Source organism: Nannobrachium achirus (genome assembly GCF_963921795.1).
Source record: "Nannobrachium achirus genome assembly, chromosome: 8".
NCBI lineage: Eukaryota > Metazoa > Chordata > Actinopteri > Myctophiformes > Myctophidae > Nannobrachium > Nannobrachium achirus.
This window is the reverse complement of record NC_137817.1, coordinates 25,855,612-25,878,804: the sequence shown is the minus strand read 5'-3', so window position 1 is coordinate 25,878,804 and position 23,193 is coordinate 25,855,612. Positions and strand designations below refer to the sequence as shown.

Here is a 23,193-nt window from a genome sequence, read left to right as displayed (position 1 = left end):
CAATGCATCAATTATATAAATGACTATAATGTACCTCATGTGGAAGTTAAAGGGAATAAGCTGATTACAACTGGCAGAACATTTTAAAAAGAGAATGAAGCGATCCAGGCACTCAGGGTTAAAAGGAGGAATAAGCCTTTATTGCATTAAAAGGCAAATGCCGACATGTTTCGACCTAGACAGTCATCATCAGGGCAAGGAATGGGATTTTTCTGGCAGAAAATCTTACAGTACATCCTAACCTGGAATAGCAACAATGGACATTACATTTTCCATTTTAGAGATTTTTATTTTTAGAAGATTAGATAACACAATATCCCAGCTTGCAACCTATTTATTGATGAAACGGAATCATACGATTTGTTGGGATGTCATCATGGCCCGGATATGAGGGCACTAAAGTGTCTGAACATCAGTGACATGGAGGCCATATAATATAATCACCTGCTGGTCTGAGCTGGCCTGCTGGGTTCTTGTCTCTCTCTTCCACGTTGTGCTTTGTTTGTGGGCGTGTTCCTGTCTGTTTGATTCATTTTCATGGGTGCGTGTGTGCGTGTGCGTGCGTGCGTGCGTGTGTGTGTGCGTGTGTGCGTGTGTGCGTGTGTGTGTGTGTGTGTGTGTGTGTGTGTGTGTGTGTGTGTGTGTGTGCGTGCATGTGTGTACTTTTTATTACTATACTTTTATTATTTATCCAGTACATTATAAACTCAATGTTATTTATTTCATTATCTTATAAATTATAACCCCTCTGCACTACATAATTTAAGGCAGTGGTGGTTTTCAACCAGTGGTCCTTGAGGGGGTTCCAGCTAAGTGGTGTAAAGTAACTAAGTACATTTACTTAAGTACTGTACTTAAGTACAATTTTGAGGTATTTTTTACTTTACTTGAGTATTTCCAATTTTCCAATACTTTTACTTCTACTCCATGCTACATCTCAGATCGAAATATTGCACTTTTACTCCACTACATTTATTTGAAAACTTAACACTTATGTTGCTATGATTTTTTCTCTTCAATGTCCCACGTTGCCATGGTTACCACAGACTTCCATGTAATTGCGCAATTGTGTAAAAAGTGCACGCCCATACCTAGATGATGCACCACGTGTGTTCACACTGTTCACAGCTTTCAAACAAAAAAATCCGCTTGGAAATCCGTTCAGGCATTCATGATTTATCAGCCATTATGTTTTCTTCAGATGTAAACAAACATGGCTGCCATGTTTGAAAGAATGGGTTGGTATGGGGGTTAAACATGCAATTTCGCGATCACGATCATGCCTAATACATTTCTGGAGGTCCAAAAAAAATGTTTGAAATTTTTTTTTCTTTTTTTTCAAAAACGGCCCAAACTCGGGAAACTCGGGGTTGGCACAGCGGTAGTACCTTTTCAAACTCGGGAAACTCGGGGTTGGCACCAGATTACTTTTCAGATACAAGTTATAATATTTTAAAACATACATTAACCACTTTAGCCATGTTGTATACCTAGGCTGTTTGAAAATAGCCGATCTACAAGCTCACAACACGTCGCATCACACCGCGTTGTGAGCTTGTAGATGTGCTTTTTTCAAACATTTTGTACTTTTACTTTTGGTACTTTAAGTACATTTTGATGCCAACACTTTAATACTTTTACTTGTACTTAATACTTTTATTTAACAGAGTATTTCTACATTGTAGTATTGGTACTTTTACTTTAGTAAAATATGTGAGTACATTTTCCACCACTGCAAAAAATATTATTTTTTTATAATAGAAAGATAAAGGCTTACAATTAGGAAACAATTACGGTTAGGATTAAGGAATTAGAGGCCTGAATTATACTTCCGATTATACACCTGGTGTCGTGCACCAATAGTGGTGGGACGATTCATTTACCTGCCATTCTACGATTGTTGCTATTCAATATTACAATTTACTACGATATTTTCTCCCTAAGTTACTTTGCTTTTTATTATACTAGAACATTTTAAAACAATTATAAACAAAGTAAACCATGAGTTGAATCATACACTTTAATGCAGCCGGATAATGTCAGTCAGTCTTTCTGACATGAGAAAAAAATAAAGACAAAAAAAAAATATATATAGGCCTATATATCTGAACCTTACAATTTGATTATCATGGCATTAAAAATCGCAATATTTGAATGTAATAGATTTTTTTCTGCCCACGCCTAAAGTATAGCAATACAAACTTGTGTGTGTGTACATGTGTGTGCGGTCCAGTGAAGGACGCCTGTGAGGAGAGGAATGGAGGCTGTGCCCAGCTGTGTCGTTCAGAAGACTTCCTGGCTGTGTGCAGCTGCAAGCCTGGCTTCACCCTGGCTGTAGATGGCAAGAGCTGTGACGGTAAGAGAGAAACACAAGCATTTTAGATTATACTGTAATAATAATAATACAAATTCTGTTATGCACACACTCGCGCGCGCACACACGCACGCACGCACGCACGCACACACACACACACACACACACACACACACACACACACACACACACACACACACAAACGTGTGCACAAAGACAGACACACATTAAACTGTAGAGTAGACAATCTTCTTATCCTGAAAGGTTGTAATATAGTTTAAGTGGCATCTGTGATCCCGGTTTAAATCACAACCACACTCCGGAATAAAAAAACTAAAACATAAAAAACACAACAAGTAGAGGAAATTGAACCCAGCTTGTTTCTTGAATCTTTGTCTGTGCTCCATATTTGAGCAATGGAGCAAAAAGCAAAGTAAGCATCTCCTATATTTACAACAGCCACCCTCATAAGATGGCGTGTTCAACATAGTGTGACAAGTGTATTGAACTGTGGTGTCAGTAGGCCAGCTCTAAACAAAAGCCTCATTCATCAGTATATTGCCATTGTTTTGGAAAGTGTCTCCACTGGCCAGACAACAATCTGACCTCCAATACTCTGAAACCTATTTAGACCCTCACGAGTCTGACCTGGCACTAACCCTAACTGGACCTGTGTGTGTGTGTGTGTGTGTGTGTGTGTGTGTGTGTGTGTGTGTGTGTGTGTGTGTGTGTGTGTGTGTGTGTGTGTGTGTGTGTGTGTGTGTGTGTGTGTGTGTGTGTGTGTGTGTGTGTGTGTGTGTGTGCGCGCGTGTGCGAGCACAAGCGTTAGTGCATAAAGCTGCTTATAGTAGCAGATCTGCTACAGCTACAATTATGTGAGTTTTAGGAAGCTTGCCTCTGTGTCGCCATGAATAGGCCATTGACTCTCTTTTGTCTTGTAGCATTATAGAATAAAATGCAATGACCTTAAATTCTCTGCATGATCGTTAACTACAACTTAACTTTGTCTGAATATCTGTGTGTGTGTGTGTGTGTGTGTGTGTGTGTGTGTGTGTGTGTGTGTGTGTGTGTGTGTGTGTGTGTGTGTGTGTGTGTGTGTGTGTGTGTGTGTGTGTGTGTGTGTGTGTGTGTGTGTGTGATTTCTCCTGGTAGACATTGATGAGTGCAGTACAGACCATGCCAAGTGCTCCCATGGCTGTGTGAACATGCTGGGCTCCTTCAGCTGTGTATGTAACCCCGGCTTTGAACTGGGCTCTGATGGCAAACAGTGCTACCGTAAGTACACACACTGTACAAAACTATTTATTTTCAGGATACGGTGACTCCAATGTAATTATTATTTATTAATGTGCGACAGCTAAATGTGCATCACAATCCAACTCCATCAGCATTTTGTGCTACTTTTAGTGTATACACTCTTGTATTATATGCCAAATTAGGGCATTCATTTATATATATAAAAAAAGGAAATACATAAAAAGAAACGTCTATGATGATGATTTCTGCCTGACAGCAATGAAATGATAGGCGGCATGCTCAACAAAAAATTAAATAAAGAGGACCTCCTAGGAGTCCCAGCAGCTGTTTTGTCTAGACAGCGTTACCCTAAAACACAAATATTCATGAAGTGCATGAAATACATAATAATACAAAAAAGTCAGTGAACAGACAGAGCTGGAACAAAGTTGGAGTTCCAGTCCTGTTTGTGTGGTTGTGGTTTGGGTCCTCCAGGCATTGAGATGGAGATAGTCAACAGTTGTGAGAAGAACAACGGAGGCTGCTCCCATCACTGTGAGCACACCACCAACGGACCCCTCTGCTCCTGCAACCAGGGTTACCACCTGGACAAGGACAGGAAGACCTGTGTTGGTAAAGCATTTCTGCCCACTACTGCTTATGATTGTGGTTGTTGTTCTCTATCTCTCTCTCTCTCTCTCTCTCGTACTATGTCTCTTTCTCTGTCTCTCTATCTGTCTGTCTGTCTGTCTCTCCCTCTCTCCCTCCCTCTCCCCTTCTATTGATGATCCATTCGGGAGGTACTGAAGAGTGGCCGCTTGGGAATCGGAAGGTTCCCGCCCGGTCCGATCCCCGGTTCCCCTGGGTCAGTGTCCTTGAGTAAGACACTGAACCCCTAACTGCTCCCGATGAGCAAGTTGGTACCTTGCATGGTTTCCTCCGCTGTCTATGTATGACTGTGTGTGTGTGTGTGTGTGTGTGTGTGTGTGTGTGAATGTAATGAACGTTATATAGTGCTTTGTATTAAGGTGCTATATACTGTACCATTTACCATTGATGCCAGCTGACTCCAATCCACTCTGTTCCATCCTCAGATAGCGATGAATGTGAGAGTGGGGACGCATGCTGCAGTCACTACTGTAGGAACTATCCAGGAGGCTACGAGTGTAGCTGCAAGGCCGGCCACAGGCCCAACCCAGATGGCTGTGGCTGCGATGGTAAGAGGGCTTGAGTCTAGAACTCGTAATACAATGTACTTGAATACATTGATTTCTAATTCACTGAGACACTTACAATGGCAGGACACACGTTTCCAAGGCTCATTTACATACTGATTGTTATTATTGTATTTTTTTTACAGAACTGTTGATGTAACTATTATATTACCAGTATAACTGTCCAATGAAATATAATGTGTACAGCGTCTCTCTGCAGCTAATCTCGCATAATACTACTTTAGGCCGAACTGTATATTTCTTTGCATAATGCGGGCAGGGAACTTAATTGAATATTTTTTCAAATTGATCAACAACAGCTATGTCATTTAACCACTTACCCTAGCATCCCTTTTCTGGGGTGGGCATTCGGCGAAAGTAGTAAATCTACAAGCTCTGTGGGCTTGTAGATTGGCTATTGGCTGTATAGAGATTTGGTATAGAGGCAAAAAGGCCTGGTATAGACACACCCTACGATACATATATCAAAATAATGTTTTATTCACAAAAGATCAATATTTTACACGTTATCATATGAAAATAGAGAAAATTCAACCTCATTTGTGAACATCGTCAGCTATTTTTGAAAGATTTGGGATAATGTTACACATTTAGCGTTATTATGTTATTAATAAAGTTATTGTGTGTGTTGTTAGACATTGACGAGTGTCTTGGGGAGAGCTCAGGCTGTGAACACTACTGTATCAACACCTTGGGAACATACGAGTGCTTCTGTCGGCTGGGCTTCCGTCTGGATCAAGACCGCCACGCCTGCATCCGTGAGTGAGGTTTTGTGATGGCACGAACGATTAAATGTAAAATGCACTTTAGTTACTTTCCAACACAGAATGAGTGTTGTTTACAACGACCTTGGTCTGTGCGTCTCAGCTCTATACAGCGACCTGGATGATGAAGAAGAGGGCGGGGAGGACGATGAGGATCTGGAGGTGCGTAGGTTGCCCGACCTGCTGTTCCGACGTCCTCCCCAGCTCCTGCGCTACACAGCAGCCCTGCACTCACGCTATGATGACGAGGATTATGACAACGACGAGGAGGCCGAGGTCCGGAGAGAACAGCGAGGAGAGCTCAGACTCCTCAGCCATATAGGTACAATACTGACCCCCGCTAAGCACTTAACCAGACCAGGGGTCTTCAACAGGGGGTCCGTGACCCCAAGGAGGTCCTCAGAGTTGGACTTCTATACCACCAAACTACAGGGGTCCTCCAAATCTTTGTGTGATAGACACGTTTTAATTTTATTTTTATATTAACCAGCTTGTAGATCGGCTATTTTTGGCAAAGAGCTTTGGTATAGAGGGGAAAAAGAGCAGACTAAGTACGGAGTGAAAGGTCAAGTTTATTAAAGTATTAACGGTTCAAGTGGTTAAAGGAGCTATAGTCAACTTTTTCATTGTAGGGCCGACACTTTGTTTACATCCTAGTCTATAGCCTAGAATGTAAACAAAGTGTCGGTCTGACAATGGCCAAAATGATTATTATTTTGTGGTCATTTTTGAATAGAAACACATATATGAAGCTTATTTTTTATAAAATATTTTCGAAACATAATTTTTATTTTAGCATCCATTTTTCAAGAAAAAGTTGACTATAGCTCCTTTAAATATCTGAAAATACAAATTGACATGAATCAAAAATACACGATTGTGCCGTCAAACGATGAAACTATATGGAATCTATGAAAAGGTTGTAGACCCCTGCTCTAGACGAATAAAAGTGGTCCAAGAACAGTTGTACCTCAAGGCCATTTCACTAAGACTAGAGAGGGTCTATGTCAGGGTTCCCCAATTAGTTTTCCCCAAGGGCCGAATCATGTCTAGGGTACACCAAGCCGAGGGCCACAAGATTGCAGGGGGCGACGGCGGCGGTCCTGCTACTCCAGTGACAGTTCAGATATCGTCACTGTCGGGTGAAAATCTTGTATGTCCAAAACCGTTCATTTTGAATTTATATTTTTTTAAATTATTTAAACTAGTGAAAACAGCCGATCTACAAGCACACCGCGAGGCGTTGTGTGCTTGTAGATCTGCTGTATTCACTACTTTTGTGCGACGGCCTTGTATGATTTGCGAAAGAACGTACAAATTTGGAGATACGAGGTTTCCACCTGACAACGACGATATACTAGTGTTGTTGCTGCTCTTATACCACCATTATTACTGGGGTTGGTGGGGGCCAGACAGTAGGCCCGCGGGCCGCCTATTGGGGAACCCTGGTCTATGTGGTTAAGTAGTCATTCCCAAAGTGCTCTTTCTCAGTGTGTTTAGATGGCTCATTTGGAGACGACTGCAGTGTGAGCTGTGAGGACTGTGTCAACGGAGGTGTGTGTGGTCCAGGCAAAGACCGCTGCCAATGCCCACCTGGATGGACCGGGGTCATCTGTAATGAGAGTAAGACATCACTGCTTTTAGCATCATTAATAGCAAGCTACTATGTCCAAATGTACAAAATAAATACATTTTAACTGCATGACATGCAGTATCACCTATACTGTGGGAAGGTGATCTTTTTAGCACAACGTTGGAAAGTGCTACAAGCACTAAAACACTATGTTAGGAGTGCAAGTGTGCAACAATTAATTGAACTAATCGATTTTATAAAGGTTAAAAACATCCGGGACAACGCTCCACATGTCCCAGACTCTTCTCCCTTCTGGCTCCCAAACTATAGAACAAATTCCCCTTTGCAATTAGAACTGCACTCCCAGCCTTCTACAGTTATCTGAAGACTCACCTCTGCTTAGCCCGTAGCACTTGCCCAGCCTCAACGTATTGCAGGCTTAAGCAAAGGCAAAATGTAATTTAGATCACATTTTATGTAGATAGATGTCAGGTCAATGCTAAATGCCTAAATTGTACATTGTATAAAAACAACAACAACCATTTTAATCATCTATTTTCTAAAATGCAGAGAAGAGCAGATTTACAATAGATGGGATACACATTGAACATAGTATTGAATAGCACTCAAGCTTAATCAGATCAATTTATTTATACAATAAATGCAAAACATCCCAAATAACGCATTGTTATTCGATGAACTGAAAAGGTATTGTATGATAAAGAAGATAATCAAAAGGTCCTGTAGGTCTGTGGTTTTGAACCAGCCAGGCCTGTTTCAGAGAGAGAGAGAGAGAGAGAGAGAGAGAGAGAGAGAGAGAGAGAGAGAGATAAGAGTCTCTCCCTATGTGTACTGTACATCCACTCAGGGCCATGTATCAAACCCTGTCCACTCAACCGTGTGGGAGGCTGGCTTGTTTATGGGGCCCGGAACACAGAGGGCACAGGGGGAATCAATCTGTCTGCTAGTCGGTGGAGCCGGGCCAAGGCCCTCAGTGAGAGCACCAGCCTCGGGCCAAGGATGTCCAGGGCTATGGTTGGGAATCAGGGCTCCATTGTTCCCATCCAACAGTATGATTAATGGCTGTCTTTGGTGTGAACTCCAGACAGGGCTGTCTGTAATCATGAGAAGAGAGCCACACGGGGATAAATCCATTACAAGCAATCTGTCACTTCTAGCAACATGCTCCTGTGGAGCTTTTTAGATGCACAATCCAAAGGTGATGATACATGGGCAACATTAGGAGGCAGAGGAGATGAGCAGCAATGGCCTGCAGCGCTTCTAGGAATTGGACAGGATCCATGTGAATGACATTGTGGCCTATGAAAGTCTAATAATGAAATGCTGTTGGTCATAATATCTTTGGTAAATCTCCCATGATCATACTGTGTGTATCATGGCTTTTGCTGAGGTTAATATAGTTTACAACCCTCTCTTGTCTGACCTACAAGCTGGAGTCATGTTCTTCAGCCGACTGTATTTTATAATCTGAGGGCTTGGGAAATGATGTAGATATAATACTCAACTTTCTCAATATTACAATAATAAAAATCTATACTATTTTTGTTCTATTTTTATTTTTGTCAAAAGTATTGAATGAAGTTTCTTCAACACACAATCTTGTGAAACAACATGAAAGGCGGAGTCCTACACCAGCACTGGGTTTCCTGAAAAATTGTAGAATTATAATGTTTAGGTATTATCGTTCTAATCTAAACCTATTCTTGCAGTTCTTCATTCAGCCAGTTGAAGAAATTGCAGATTGAGGCTTTAAAGCTATACTGTGTAAGTTCAACTAGTGGTCAGTAGCTGTATTGCTTTTTTCGGCCGGAGTCGGCGCGGACCACCGCCGTGGACCACCGGAGCGGTGCCGCAAACCACCGCGACCGATAGTAATCCGTGGAGGGGTAGAACGCATGGTAGAACGTAATTTTCTGGCCAGGATTTGTGGATTAAGAGGTTAAAATCCTTCACCATGGTAAACACTGTAGCCAAGCGGAGGCGCTTCCTGGAGACCAGAGCAGATAAGCTGTGATTGGCCGGTAGTGTACCATGTGTGCATGATCGGCGATGTGATTGGGCAACGTATACACAACGTATACAGATGATGCAGATTACGTCATTTTGGCGCGAAATCCGGTCCACGGCCAGGATCATAGAAAACATATAAAGAGAAGGCTTCAGAAGCTGAAAATAACGGAGTGGGTGTTCTAAAACTTTAGCGATTTAACAGTTAGGACAATTTTAAGATTTGTTTGATAAAAAAAGTTACATGGTACAACTTTAACATGTGTTTTTATGAAATATCTGAGACCATTAGGGTTTTATGGAAGATGCTTCTGAACATCAATTTACAATTTAAGAAACATGGGGCATGGGGTCCAGGTCCTCACCATTTAAATCCAGCACATTCTGTACCAGTTGTGCCAGCCTAAGGTCTTGGCGAGGACGGCAAAACCTATGAAAATAGAGGATTGTTTCATTCCCCACACTTAAAATGTTTTTAAATCATATAGAAATTGTCATTGGTTTACATTACAAAGCTTTGCAGCTACTTAAGAACAGCTTGCCACCTTACCCAGATAGAGCATACCAGGGGTTTGCACAGGCCATGCTCCGTGTTGTGAGCGCGAGGACCTGAGTTCGAATCCGACTCTTGTCAGCATGTCTCTCATCTCTCTGCCAACATGTGTTGTCAATTTAGGATTTACTGGGTGGGCTAAGCACGGATGAGTGGTGGAAAGAGCTTGGTTTCTTATCAAGTAAATCAGTCACACCGCTCCACATCATACCTAACAATGCCCCACAGCTATTCTCCAGTCGCTGTAAACCACAGCCTCTTGGGGCTTATTGCTTTATTTTAACATGTCACAAAGGGCCGCCAAGCCTGTATCTGTCTTGCTAGAAGAGCCAAGAGATTAAGAAAGCACACCATAGGGAAAGGGCTATGTTGACTGACTCCCCCACTGCTGCCGACGCATTTACGCATCGATTTTGCCCCCGGAGAGTATTTAGTCTGTGTGTTTTTCTTTTTGGTCAGGTATTTGGTGCCCTGGTGACTGGTCTGCAGCACCTAAAGCTTGTGCATTAAGCCGGGCCTGACTGTACTGTACTGTCAGTGAGCATTTACACACTGTGGGATCAACTGTTATACTACCAACCATACTATATCTTTGCGCAGTGTTCTGTGTGGGAGAGTGTTTTCTGCTGGTCTTTCAGTCCGAGTGTATCAAAGGGTGCGTTCGGAAATGCGCACCATATACCAGGTGTGTGCTCAGTGTAGTGAGTGCTTAAACCCAACCCTAATCCTAACCCTAACCTCAGTAAAACTATGCCTAAACCCAACCCTAACCCTAACCCTAACCTCAGTAAAACTATGCCTAAAACTAACCCTAACCAGACCCGGTGCGCATTTCCGAACGCACCCCTTGATACAATCGGACTGAAAGACCAGCAGAAAACACTCTCCCTGTTCTGTGTATGATTATCTATCATTCTCCTTATTTTGCCCTCATTCTCTCTCTTTCTCCCTCTCTTTCTCTCTCTCCCTCCATCCCTCCAGCTTGTCCTCAGGGGACCTATGGGAAGGCCTGTAATGGTCTGTGTCGCTGTCAGAATGGAGGCTCGTGTGACTCTGTGACTGGGAGCTGTCTGTGCCCACCTGGAGTACATGGCCCACACTGTGAGAATGGTAAGTACATGCACGCACGTACTTGCGCACACACACACACACACACACACACACACACACACACACACACACACACACACACACACACACACACACACACACACACACACAGTCCTATTTTTGAAGTTCGAACTAAGTGGATACATTCCACTTATGGAGCTACAGCTACAACCGTAGCTTCTTGCCAACACCCTGACTTCTTGCCAAACAAAATGGCACTCAATGGCTCAGTGGAGTACAAGAATGTGTTTGTTTTAAAGCATTTGTTTAGGTTGTTTTTGGTCACACCACCCTTTATTGTTTGAAATGGAAAATCGCTGATTTTCTGGTTTTGTTTCTTATTCTTTGCTGTGGCCCTGATCACATTCTTGCATGCAGTGTTTCACACACCCACAGAATCTTGCTGTCTTTTTTGTGTCTAACATTGCAGTTTGACTAGATTTTCCACAGAATAATAGTTTATTATTCCAAATGTTTTTGTTTACAGTGTCGCTTTGTAGGAGATTAGCCGTCTATAGGAGGATATGTCCGTCTGTCTGTGTTTCTGTATGTTTGTCCGCAGGAGGTACTCGCGTGAACTGCTAGAACGATTCCGATTTCTTTATGCACACTGCCAGTAGGCCACAGATGTTATTGCTCACATTTTTGAGAATCTTCACTTATGACATGGCCAAAATGGTTATTATTTTGCCAATGCTGACAGGTTGTCCGCAAGGCTACTTCGGACGTCTCTGTCGAAGGAAGTGTAAATGTCCCAATAATGGTCGCTGTCACCGACTCTTCGGGTCCTGCCTGTGTTCTCCAGGACTGTATGGACGCTTCTGTCACCTGCGTGAGTACAAACTGAAACCTTGCATGAACAACAATGAAAGCACGTTTTATTTATAATGCTATATATGACTGTGTAAACAGATACTTTTTTTAAATATCTGTCTCATACATTAAAGCGGAACTATGTAACTTTTTTCATGAATAGAATATTATTTTGTCCAATCTGTATGGTAGAGTAAGTATGTTAATACAATATAACTTATACATTTTTGGTGGTTGTATTTTATCTCCCTGCTCTTCCATTGAGACATTTAGATTGTGTCAAACGTCATTGCTCAATGGTAAAAATGTCAGCTCTTAAGCAGGAAACCGGGTTCAAATCTGGGGTAGAAGAGGACATTTTCAAAATGCAGCTTTAACTGAAAATGTGAGAAATTTTGATTTCTCCATAGGGCTACAAACCCAATATTAGACAAACTTTGTCTTTTTCAGGAAATTAAGAAAAAAAAATCAAAAGAACATGTGTTCCAAAGTAGTTATTATTTAGTAACAACCACTTAGTACTTTGGTTAAATATTTGTGAAACCCATCATCTTTACCACTTTTAACCGCAAATCCCTATTTCATGCATATCATTATAGGCAGAAATCTAAAAATAGAGATGATAGCAGATCTACAAGCTCATACTGTAATGCGTCGCATCACAATGTGTTATACAGTATGCTTGTTGATTGGCTATTTTTGCTACTTTTGCACGACACTTTCATAACATTTATGATTTTTTTTAGAAAAAAATCATACAAAACTACATTTTTTACAAGGTTTCTACCCAACAGCGATGACATGGAATATGAATGAATATGAGTATTTAAAGCAAGGAATACAAATCTGAAGAGATCTACAATCTTCAGTCGTGTGCAGTACAGGTACCCAAATAAGCTATTATCAGGTTAGTCTCCTTTTTGAAAGTCATTGCATTATATATCTATATATAATTGAATTAAGTGATAGATACAAGTCCCGAACAAGAGTTCTTTTGCTGAAAATATATGAGTAGATGAACTGTAGCACTCATTGTTGGCAGGGTTGGATTTGCATTTCATTTTGGGAAATAAACTGTAGACTGACTGATATGTTTGACATTTATGTTTGTTTACATCATATATCAATTTATCATACACAAAAATAATGAAAATAGCAAATCGGCTATTTTCCCTTAGTTGTCGTATGATGAAGTATAAAGCTCTTAAGTGTTTTTGTGGTGTATTTCTTAAATAGATCGAACCCTGCTTAATGGTACTACTACTCCTCATCATCCGTGTGTTGTGGCCGTTTCGATGGTGGCACCAAGTGAGGAGGCAACTCATGTGGGAGCCAATAGCCCTCTAGCTTTCCCTCAATAAAGTGTAAGGCCAAGGCGAACTCCTCATTGTCTAGCATGCCGTCACAGTCCACATCAGACAGCCTCCAGATATGCGCGAGCACGGAGTTGGGCAGGAGGGTTGTCATCATCCAGTCTCGTACTTTGGTGCCAGTCAGCTTTCCCGCGACGGGACAGAGGCTGTAGAAAATCTCGTCGTATTTTGGCTTGTGCTTCTCCACCACCCATTCGTCGAGGTATATGGCACTGTCCTCCTCCTCTTCTGGGATTTGCTTGAAGGGATCTCTCTTGTAATGCCCTCTCTTGAAAGTTCCCAAAAAGTCCCCATCCATCACTCCGGGGAGGAACTTCTTCTTGTCTCTCTTCTGTTCCTGTTGTTGAAGCAAGGGCATCAGCTTGGCGATGTCTGTGGACAGCAGCTTGTCCAAGGAAGCCATGAGACTCGGCTTGAGCGCTTTGAACTTGGAGAAGTCTTGACCCAAAAGCCTCTCCTGAAAGTCAAGATGGGATAAGAAGATGAGAAGCTGTCACTAGGACTTTAGTCAGAGATCTGTACCTGGGGTTCCAGGTACCGTTGTCAAAATAAAGGGGAAAACAGCGCCCTCTGCTGTTTTGTTCCCACGGACTCTGTTCTTGAGAGATTAAGGACCCCCAAATAGCCTATTGAATTTAGATATTTTTCCTGAAATGTACATAGGTTCACAACACGTCACAACACGTTGTGATCTTGTAGATCAGAAAATGGCCCTCTCCTTTCCAATTGTCCCCTCTGGGGCGCCACTTTGAAAACTACAATAACCACTTGTCCTCAACATAATGTCCGGGGACCACCAGGGGTCCATTCAGACCACATTCTCAGAGTGTACAACACTCTCAGAGTCTCCATTTGTACTCTCTCAGAGTTAAATTAACACAGATCATTTTACAGTGCAGATTGGGGTCCCAAAGAATAACATTTAACACACATTTACAGACCCGTAATAATAAGGGTCCATTTGGGAGCCCTGGTGGGGTACAGTATGGTAAAATACAAAGTGTGGTGAAGGGCACACCTGCATCTTGGTGCAGTCTGGGAAGTCACCCGCTGGGACTCGATGCTGCTGTTGGATCTTGGTGAAGATCACAGGAAGCTGGTAGATCAGGTTGTGCTTCTTGGACTCTTTGCAGAAGATGGTGGGCATCTCTTGCTTCAGATAGCTAATGATGTGTGCATGAGCCTATAGGGAAGACCAAACGGCTGTGATAAATGAAAACCAAAACAGCTCAAATAACATTTTTGAATGTGCAGTATAATATATTATAGTGTCATAATAGTGACTTATTAGCCATCAACGTGATGACTGAAATTACAAAAAAAAAAAAAAAATAGCCTATATGAATACCCTAATATTTCCTTTTTATAAAAATTCAACTTTAATAATATTCCGTGGATTATTTTCTTTTCTTTGCCCCAATCATATTGTCAGTATAGCTTTAACATTTTCTAGAATCTCTCACCCTGACTAAGCGTGCCCTCTTCACCAGGTCGTTCAGCCTCCGTATAGCAGCATTGCGGGGCAGGTTCCTTATGTCAGCCAGGAGATCCTCTTCCTCCATCTCTATCAGCTGGTAGTGGTCACACGTCCGCCTCGGCTCAGACCAGAAAGACCCAATGTAAACCCGCAGAATCTCTGGGGTTTTAAACACCTTCCCCAGTGACCACATGAGGGCGCCATATACCCGCATGAGCTGCTGGGATTCCACCCTGTCTGCCTTGTTGAGAACCACTCGCAGCTTGTCCTCGTGGCCGCGCAGAGCCCCGAAGGCTCGGGTGAGCTCATCGGAGAACTCCAGCTTGTGCGCGTCAAACAGGAGGATGATCCGGTCGACGCGCTCCGCAAACCAGCGCAGCACTGCTGGGAAGTCGTACCCTGGAAAGACAGCACAGGGTTTTCATTAGCACACAGGGGCGTCACAAGGGAGGGAAACGTTGGTATGAGTTACTAGGGGCCTTAATTATTTTATACTTTTTAGCTATTGAAAAATAGCAGATATAGGTCTACACGCTCACTGCGAGATTGTAGATCTGCTATTTTTTAAAAGTCGTGAAAATGTGTGCAAATCTTTGAATATATGTATTTTTTAAGCGAACATTTGTAACTCAACTTTTGCTTCTGGGGGGTCCCTGGAACTGAATATGTTTGAGATGGGGGTCCGTGGCCAAATACATATCATTTTGGGGGTCCTTCACATGAAAAAGTAGTGAATCCTTGTACCCAGGGCCCAGAATGTGGTGCGACACCCCTGTTAGCACATTATGTACTGTGGCCAGGCTCTATGCCTTGAGAGGTAGAATATGTAACGTGTCCCAGTGGGCCTCATCAGTTTCAGGCCGTTTCTCGGTTACACCCAGAGATTAATGCGTCCATAAACTATAGCTAAACCTGCCCACTGCTTACATCTCCTATCCAACTGGTTGTCATATTATCTCATTCGCTCAGCTCCTGGCCTGCCTAGTTTTGTATGTGTAGGATTGGAATGCCCTTAAACTCCCAAAGTGCAATTATAACTGAACTATATTGAAGAAAATGTGAAAATGATCCCATTATCCAATTTTATTTCTACTCACCTTGACTCCTCCTGATACCAATAGGCCTAATTAATATCCCTGACATGTCAATAATGTTGTCAGCCTTTAATAGTGTAAAATTGCCGTAGGTGAAATACTTTTTAACTATCAAAGTAGACAAAATCAGGAAATTATATTTAAGTTTCCCAACATCCAGACCAACACCTTTAATACTTGTATCGTCTCTCACCTCGACTCAGTTTTCTCCTAGCAGAAGTTAAGATGCCGGGTGTGTCGATAATGCTGATACTCTCCAGGATCTGATTTGGCAACTGAGCACACTGAAACCTGGACAACACAGGAACATGCACTATTTAACATACATCTAATAGATAGATCTATTTCATGGCGCTGTTGCTATTCACTAGACTTTTTTGACATGAATAGCATATGAGCATTGAATTCCAGAGTCAGTATCACTGTGTATGCAACCAGTGTTTTCATGCATAAAAAGAAAAGAAAAAGAGGTTTGGTAGAAATCATACAACATCTCTTTCCTCTTCCATATGCCTCCCCCCTCTTTTGTTTCACACCATTTCTCTCTCTCTCTCTCTCTCTCTCTCTCTCTCTCTCTCTCTCTCTCTCTCTCTCTCTATCTCTCTCGCTCGCTGTCTCTCAGTTCTCACTTCTCATCACCTGTTTAAAAAGGAATTTCCAAAATGGTTGAGGTTACGAAAAGGCTTCTTTGGATCTACAGTCAGGGCATTTCCTGGGATAATTCCCTCTGTCTCTCCGTACATAATGGCAGTGAAGCAGTCAGTGGTCGGCTCTGGTCCAATTCTGCTACCAGGAAAATCTTGCTCTATGAGATACCTAAAGAAATATGCACACGCGTGTGCGCGTGCAAACATCAGATGATAGTTACAGTTATAATAATACACATTAGAACATGCACAGTGGGATTTAACTTGGCTAACAGTGATGATACTCACTTGATAAAAGTGGTCTTTCCTGTTGAATACTGACCCATCACTAAGACCATTGGTTTGTTATCAAAGTCTGCATCCTCATAGCTGGGAGAATGAAAATGCTGGAAGCTGTAGTACTTCTCTATGGGCATCAGTCTCTTATAATAAAGATTTTTAAGCTCCTCGGTGACCATGTTGACATCGTCCAGTGTTTTAGGGCTGCTCCAAAGCCTGCGGAGAGACATGGCTCCTTGATGCTGAAGAAAGGATTTCTCAGGCGTGAATGTGGCTGCGGGCCCTCGCTTCTCTAAGTCCAGACTGAATGTGTATGATGGTAGTACGTGAAAGCCCAATATTATCAGAATCACACACAGCTGTCTGCTCCATCCTGCTGAGGGACATTAGGAGGGTGGAGAGGGTGTAACCAGAGACTGCAGCTGCACCTAACACAAAACAGTAGATGTCAAGCGGGACAGGGTGGAGTTGAGTTCAGATCTGTAATGGTTTGAGGCTGTACTGGGACCATCTTGACAGAGTTTAGTAGAGATTGATTGTTTAATTTAAACCCATGGTTTAGGCCCACAGTCAGTGTCAGGTTTTGGGGCGTATTTTCATTCATAATCTTTGTTTGTGTAACGTCACGTCTTTCAGTTGTTTGGTTCATTCAAATGAGCATTAACTTTAACCACATGAATGAACCCTGGCATCAGAGTGCACATCCAACCAAAATCATGGGCAGGTGCAGGATGAAATCAATAACGTACAGACAGAAAAAAAACAAGTTAAGTGCAAATAAATATATTGCCAATTATGTATTTCCCCATCTCTGATATTATCATTCTTTTCCTTGTAAACATGCCTTTCGTTGATTCAGTATTATTAACCACCTTCAAACCTGGCATCCCCATCTACGAGCTCATAACATGAGCTTGTATACTATGCTTTTGCAATAGGGCAAAAGATCCAAATAAAACAAACTGTACTATGTGTCCTTCTTATTGAGGTCCTCTTCCTTCCCCCAGCGTGTCCCAGGTGGACCCACGGTACAGGCTGTTCCAAGGAATGCGACTGTGTTCCACAACATTCTGCTGGCTGCGACCCTAGGAGCGGAACCTGTGCCTGTAAGCCTGGATACCATGGTGCACGGTGTCAACATGGTAAGCACTGTCCTGGCTTCACTTTCCAGACAACAGGGATTTCCTTAGGTTTTCATTTATTAGCATTTTAAATGTAGCTCTTAGGAATTTAGGTGAAAGATTTTAAATGTTGCTCTTAGGAATTTCTGTGAAATCTTGAGGTCCAGAGGGATTTGGATAGATATAGGTATGGGTTCAGCATTTCACTCAAGGAAACTTTGACAGAACACATGGCTATTGTCAGAGCCAAACCTTCAGTTAACTGGGGCTGAATAGTGGTAGCACAAATTGTGCTAACTACCATCTTTCTGTGTTGAAAACTTAGCAAGACTTTACACACCAGGAGTGATGGAATGAACAATATGAAAATGCGATACGATTATTTCACATCAAGCTATTCATTTGGTGATGCATCCTTCATACAGGTGGACGATTTGAATCACAGCCAGAAAATGTACCTCATTTTGAAAAATAAATAGGCCTATATTGCTGTGTTATATTCACACTCTATGTATTCATATCATACACAGTATGTATTCATATCATACACAGTATGTATTCATATCATACATACATATCATACAAGAGCCCTAGAGGCTGTGTAACTCTCTTTACACCAAATCTTAGCTGTTCTGATAAAGTGTCCAACTAAAGATTTGTTATTAAACACCAATATTTTATAGTGATTTGGATTTCTTATGTACTTCCAAAGTTCCACTTTAAGTATGTCTGCCTGAAAGCTTTGCCATTCTATGTTGCATGAAGTCAGATGCTTCGGTTCTCGCTTATTTGGATTATAACTTTTGAAGAGACTTGTCCAAGAGTACAGTTAATAAAATATGTGCAAGCTGTTTCACATTACATTTTGTCCTTACAGTATAGCGTTACTAAGGTTGACTCCCTAACTTGATCTTGCAACCACATGTTGATTTAGGTGACAGATTGGCTTTGGACGCCTTGATCAATCAAGGCAAGGCAAAGCAGGGCAAGGCAAGGAACAGTATTTGTAGCTCATTTCATTCAAAACATAAAATATTAAGACATTAAGACACTGAGCATTAAAAGAATGCAAAATAAACACATTATAGAAAGACATTTGAATACAACAAAAAAGAGAAAGAAACAGAAAATAAGAGAATACAATAACAGGGCAAAATAAATTATATTTAAAAGATAGACAGTAAAGGGCTGAACTAGTCACATGCTCAGTGTTGTTTTTGAATTGCTCCTTGATGCGTGTGTGTGTGTGTGTGTGTGCGTGCATGTGTTTGTGTGTGTGTGTGTGTGTGTGTGTGTGTGTGTGTGTGTGTGTGTGTGTGTGTGTGTGTGTGTGTGTGTGTGTGTGTGTGTGTGTGTGTATGTGTGTGTGTGTGTGTGTGTGTGTGTGTGTGTGTGTAGAATGTGTGTCAGGCTCCTTGGGGCCAGGCTGTGAGAAGCAGTGTGAGTGCCCAGGTGGAGGACCATGTGACTCCAGCAGTGGGGGGTGCAGCCAGAGATGTCCTGCAGGCCGTCATGGGGACACATGTCAGCTGGGTGAGACAAGGCCTCACAACACCTGCAGTAACACCTTCTCAAACAAACATACTGTATGTGCCGTTTCAAAACTTTCACATGTCCTGCCATTGGTAAGACAGTAGATTTTCAGGGGATTTGCAGAATATTGAGTTCGTAGATCGGCTATTTTCATGACCTTCTTTGACTTCGAAGTTTAATCTACCTATTGGTGGATTCTGCTTTTCAATGGGAATGGAGTGGTTTCTTGCCATTTGCGATTTTCTACAAAAATACGCTTCATTCTCCATAACAAATTAAAAAGGCAAAACAGGGAAAAGGAACCTAGAATAAATGCATTTGCAGAAAATGTTCAGGAAAATAGCGGTAAATATCGAAGAGTTGAAACGGCACATCTGTGTATGGACACTTGCAACATTTGAGGGGATTCCTCTTACCCTAGTGGTAGAGGTTTTGTTTCCCCACACGGTAGACCTGGGCTCCCATCTTGGGTGTTGGACTATAGCTCTCACCTGGATTCACCTGGATTCACCTGTGTACAGGGGCGTCACACCAAATTCTGGGCCCTGGGTACAAGGATTCACTGCGGGCCCCCCTTGAATGTTAACTATTGAAAAATAGCAGATCTACAAGCTCGCACAAGGACCCCCAAGATGATATGTATTTGGCCACGGACCCCGATCTCAAAATATTTAGGGATTCCAGGGACCCCCAGAAGCAAAATCTGAGTTAGAAATGTTCGCTTAAAGTTGTACTATGTAACTTTTTTTATAAAACAAATCTTAAAATTCTCCTAACTATTAAATCACAAAAGTTTTAGAAGATCCGCGCCGTGAATTTCAGCCTGTAAAGCCTTCTCTGTATGTAAACTGAGATCCTTGCCGTGGACCGGATCTCGCGCCAAAATTGCGTCATCACACTACCGGCCAATCACAGCGAGGGTTATACAACTGCCGGCCAATCACAGCGCATCTTGAAGTGGGGTCGCTATGGCAGCCATATTTGTTGTCGCCCGTTTGTACCATCCCTTCTCTAGGTAATTTCGCCTACCAGGCAGGGTGAAGGAGTCCGTATCTCTGGAATTACTGAACGCACAGGAACAAGGGACCCCTTAAAAGATAGATCTCAGCGAGGTGGAGGCAGACGCGGGGGTCTGAAGGTACGAAAAACGTCCGAAAGACGCGGACGCGACCGCGGTTTGCTATAGGGCTAATGACCACTAGTTGGGCATCTTACACAGTATGGCTTTAAAGAATACATATATTCAAAGATTTTCACACATTTTCACAACTTTTCAATAATAGCAGATCTACAAGCTTGCAGCGCGGCACATGGTGCCGCGCTGTGAGCTTGTATATCTGCTATTTTTCAATAGATAAAGTTATTAGGGCCCCTCCACCTTGGGCCCCAGTAACTCAATCCCACTTTCCTACCCCTTGTGACGTGTATTTCATGGAAATGTTGTGGTCCTGATACGTTGTACCATCAGCGTACGTGGACTATGTGTGTTCTCCCTCAGCAGGGCCTCGTCTATCTGGCTGCTTGTGCTATTGGCTGATGGAGCGTTCCGGTGGCTGAGCTCTCAGCACCGTGGTCCAGAAAATGTTGAATTTGGTTCAGTGAAGTTCTGTTAAACTCATAATGTTACTGTCTCAGCGGACAAGTCCGAGATAACAGTGCAGAGTTACAGTATGTCAACCCCTAAATGCTCAGACTGATTTTATTAAAGCAAACAAATCATTCCCCTTTACTAGTATGTATTTACACTACGTTTTGACTGGGGCCTCTTAGTTCTAATTCAAGCCTATTGAAGACTATTGGCAGAAATTGATCAAATTAACCAGTGTTTCTCAAAGCTGGGTCCTGGGACCCCCAGGGGTCATTGAGGGGGGTTCCTGGGGATCCCCAACACAATTAGTTAAAACAGTGTCAAACGTCAACAGTGTCAAATGTCAGTTTGACCACTTTAACCCTATATTTCATGCTTCAACATTTTTATATACTCTACATACAGTAGCAAAAATAGCAGATCTACTATAGTACAAGCTCACAACACATTGTCTTGTGTAGGGTAGTTCTAGTTGTGCTGTGCTACTGCTGTATAATATTGAGCAGTACTACTGTATGTTGTACTGGGCTTGTGAAGAGAAGAGAAAATAACTGCATACAGCTTTTGTGTTCCCAAGAGTGAAATCTTTCTTCTTTTTTTTTATTACATTATTTATTGCTGTGAGCACAATGTTTGAACCTAGTCTGGTGTTCGTCAGGCCTCTGTGACACGTTGCACTGTGCTTTTTGTACTATTGTTGCATTGGGGTTCAGGGACGTGCTGGGCCCCTGATTCAGCCCGGGAAAAACAGTTGTAGAGGGCTAGAGGCCCTCATTGCGCGCTATAGAGAGAGATATCTCTCTATATTGCTGCTGCTACTCAAAGATTTGCCATTTCAGATCATGACAAGTGACAAGCCAGTGGGCCAATTACATAAGTTATATTTTGTCGTTGTCGGGTGGAAACCTTGTATGTCCAACACCGTTTGTTTTGTATTTATCATTTAAAAAATGATTTAAACTAGTGAAAACAGCCGATCTACAAGCACACAACGCCTCGCACCGCGAGGCGTTGTGTGCTTGTAGATCTGCTGTTTTCACTACTTTTGTGCAACGGCCTTGTATGATGAAGCAGGGCTTTGCTTTGCGAATTATACATTTGAAACTTGGAGATTCCAGGTTTCTGCCCGACAGTGACGATATACTTTGTTTGCCGCCCAGCCCCCAAAATGGAACAAAGGCCGACATTTTATTTGTATATTTTTCCTAATGGCCGACCTAGACCGGCCGGGAATGAACCGGCCATTCGGGAGTTGTCCCGCTTTTCCCAATGGCCAGCACGTCCCTGGGTTTGATGTATTGTCCTGTGCTGTCAGCCTGCAGAGAGGGGACTCATGGAGAAGGCTGTGGGTTAAGCTGCGAGTGCGGAGGAGCTCCATGTGATCCCATGACTGGACGCTGCCTCTGCCCTGCTGGGAGGACTGGGGACTCATGTCAACAAGGTGCACAACTTTTCTTTGTCGTTAAATGTCCTTACAACGAGCTTGTAGATCAGCCAGTTTCTGTATTTGTTGTATAAAGAAGCATATATGGCTTAAGTGGCTAAGAAAATGCCACATGGACTCATTTGTTCCACAGAACACAAATGTCCCTAACTATACAAGTCTTAAATATTATAATGTTTTTAAACATTAAAGCATATCCTAAAGACTGATGTAGCGTTCCTGCTTTATGAGAGACTTCTACCTTTTTAGGCCATTGTGACTTTATTAAATGTATCTAGTGAAGTGTTTCTCAAACATTTTCATGTCAAGAACCCCCAAATGTATATCTATTTGGCCGTGGAACTGCATTTAAAAAGATTTTCTTCCAGGGACTATGGCTACTTAGTATTTTCGAATGAAATAGGGTTAGCGGTTAAACCATATGAACACATTTTGCTGGGGACCCCCTGGAACCCACTCCCTGGGGTCCCTGAACCTCACTTTGAGAACCACTGGTCTAGTGGTACGTACAGTATGTGCCCTGCCCTCAGTGAAACTGGAAGATGAGCTCTTCATGTGCTCCCTTGTTTCCTACAGACTGCCCTGATGGATTCTGGGGGTTGCAGTGCCAGCTGTCTTGTAGAGCCTGCGAGAATGGAGGCTCCTGCAACAAGCAGACTGGTGTGTGTAATTGCAGGCCAGGTTTCACTGGAACACTCTGCCAAGCTGGTGAGTTTTAGCCAACATGTTGCAGATCTGTGTTTTAAAATCTCGCACAAACTATTTCCACTTTTACGGCACGGCACCAAAGCGGTCAGCCATCTAGAACAGCGCTTGTCTGTATGTACGTGTGAACAGCTCCCTGACAGGACAGACACTGACAGCAGCCGATGTTCCTGGATCAAACAGTTCTCTTTATTTCAATGAGCTTTACAGAATCACACAGGGCTGCTTGCCACGCTGTGGTATAACTGAAAATGGAACTGAATCGCTACAGAAAAACTGTTACAAGGGAAAGCAGATTTTGTGTTT

At 42.4% G+C, this 23,193-nt stretch overlaps 2 protein-coding genes across 2 annotated transcripts in view; one reads left to right on the top strand and one right to left on the bottom strand.

The window, feature by feature from the left end:
• The window catches only part of egfem1 (EGF-like and EMI domain containing 1), a gene marked incomplete at its 5' end in the record, with an annotated part of 122,523 nt that overhangs the window by 47,854 nt on the left and 51,476 nt on the right, over positions 1–23,193 (top strand). Inside the window, 13 exons of the mRNA XM_080731783.1 lie at positions 2,234–2,356; positions 3,467–3,589; positions 4,046–4,183; positions 4,645–4,767; positions 5,421–5,543; positions 5,653–5,871; positions 7,041–7,172; positions 10,685–10,813; positions 11,517–11,645; positions 17,504–17,638; positions 19,016–19,177; positions 22,054–22,179; positions 22,759–22,890. Of these exons, the coding sequence (XP_080587909.1) occupies positions 2,234–2,356; positions 3,467–3,589; positions 4,046–4,183; positions 4,645–4,767; positions 5,421–5,543; positions 5,653–5,871; positions 7,041–7,172; positions 10,685–10,813; positions 11,517–11,645; positions 17,504–17,638; positions 19,016–19,177; positions 22,054–22,179; positions 22,759–22,890 (1,794 nt within the window). The remainder of the gene's footprint in view (positions 1–2,233; positions 2,357–3,466; positions 3,590–4,045; positions 4,184–4,644; positions 4,768–5,420; positions 5,544–5,652; positions 5,872–7,040; positions 7,173–10,684; positions 10,814–11,516; positions 11,646–17,503; positions 17,639–19,015; positions 19,178–22,053; positions 22,180–22,758; positions 22,891–23,193) is intronic.
• Positions 12,887–16,726, bottom strand: LOC308289392 (EH domain-containing protein 2-like; the record flags this gene model as incomplete). Its single annotated transcript, XM_080731085.1, has 6 exons — positions 12,887–13,456; positions 14,018–14,182; positions 14,463–14,875; positions 15,764–15,861; positions 16,210–16,386; positions 16,506–16,726. 6 exons carry the CDS (start codon positions 16,724–16,726, stop codon positions 12,887–12,889), a joined length of 1,644 nt encoding a protein of 547 aa, XP_080587211.1.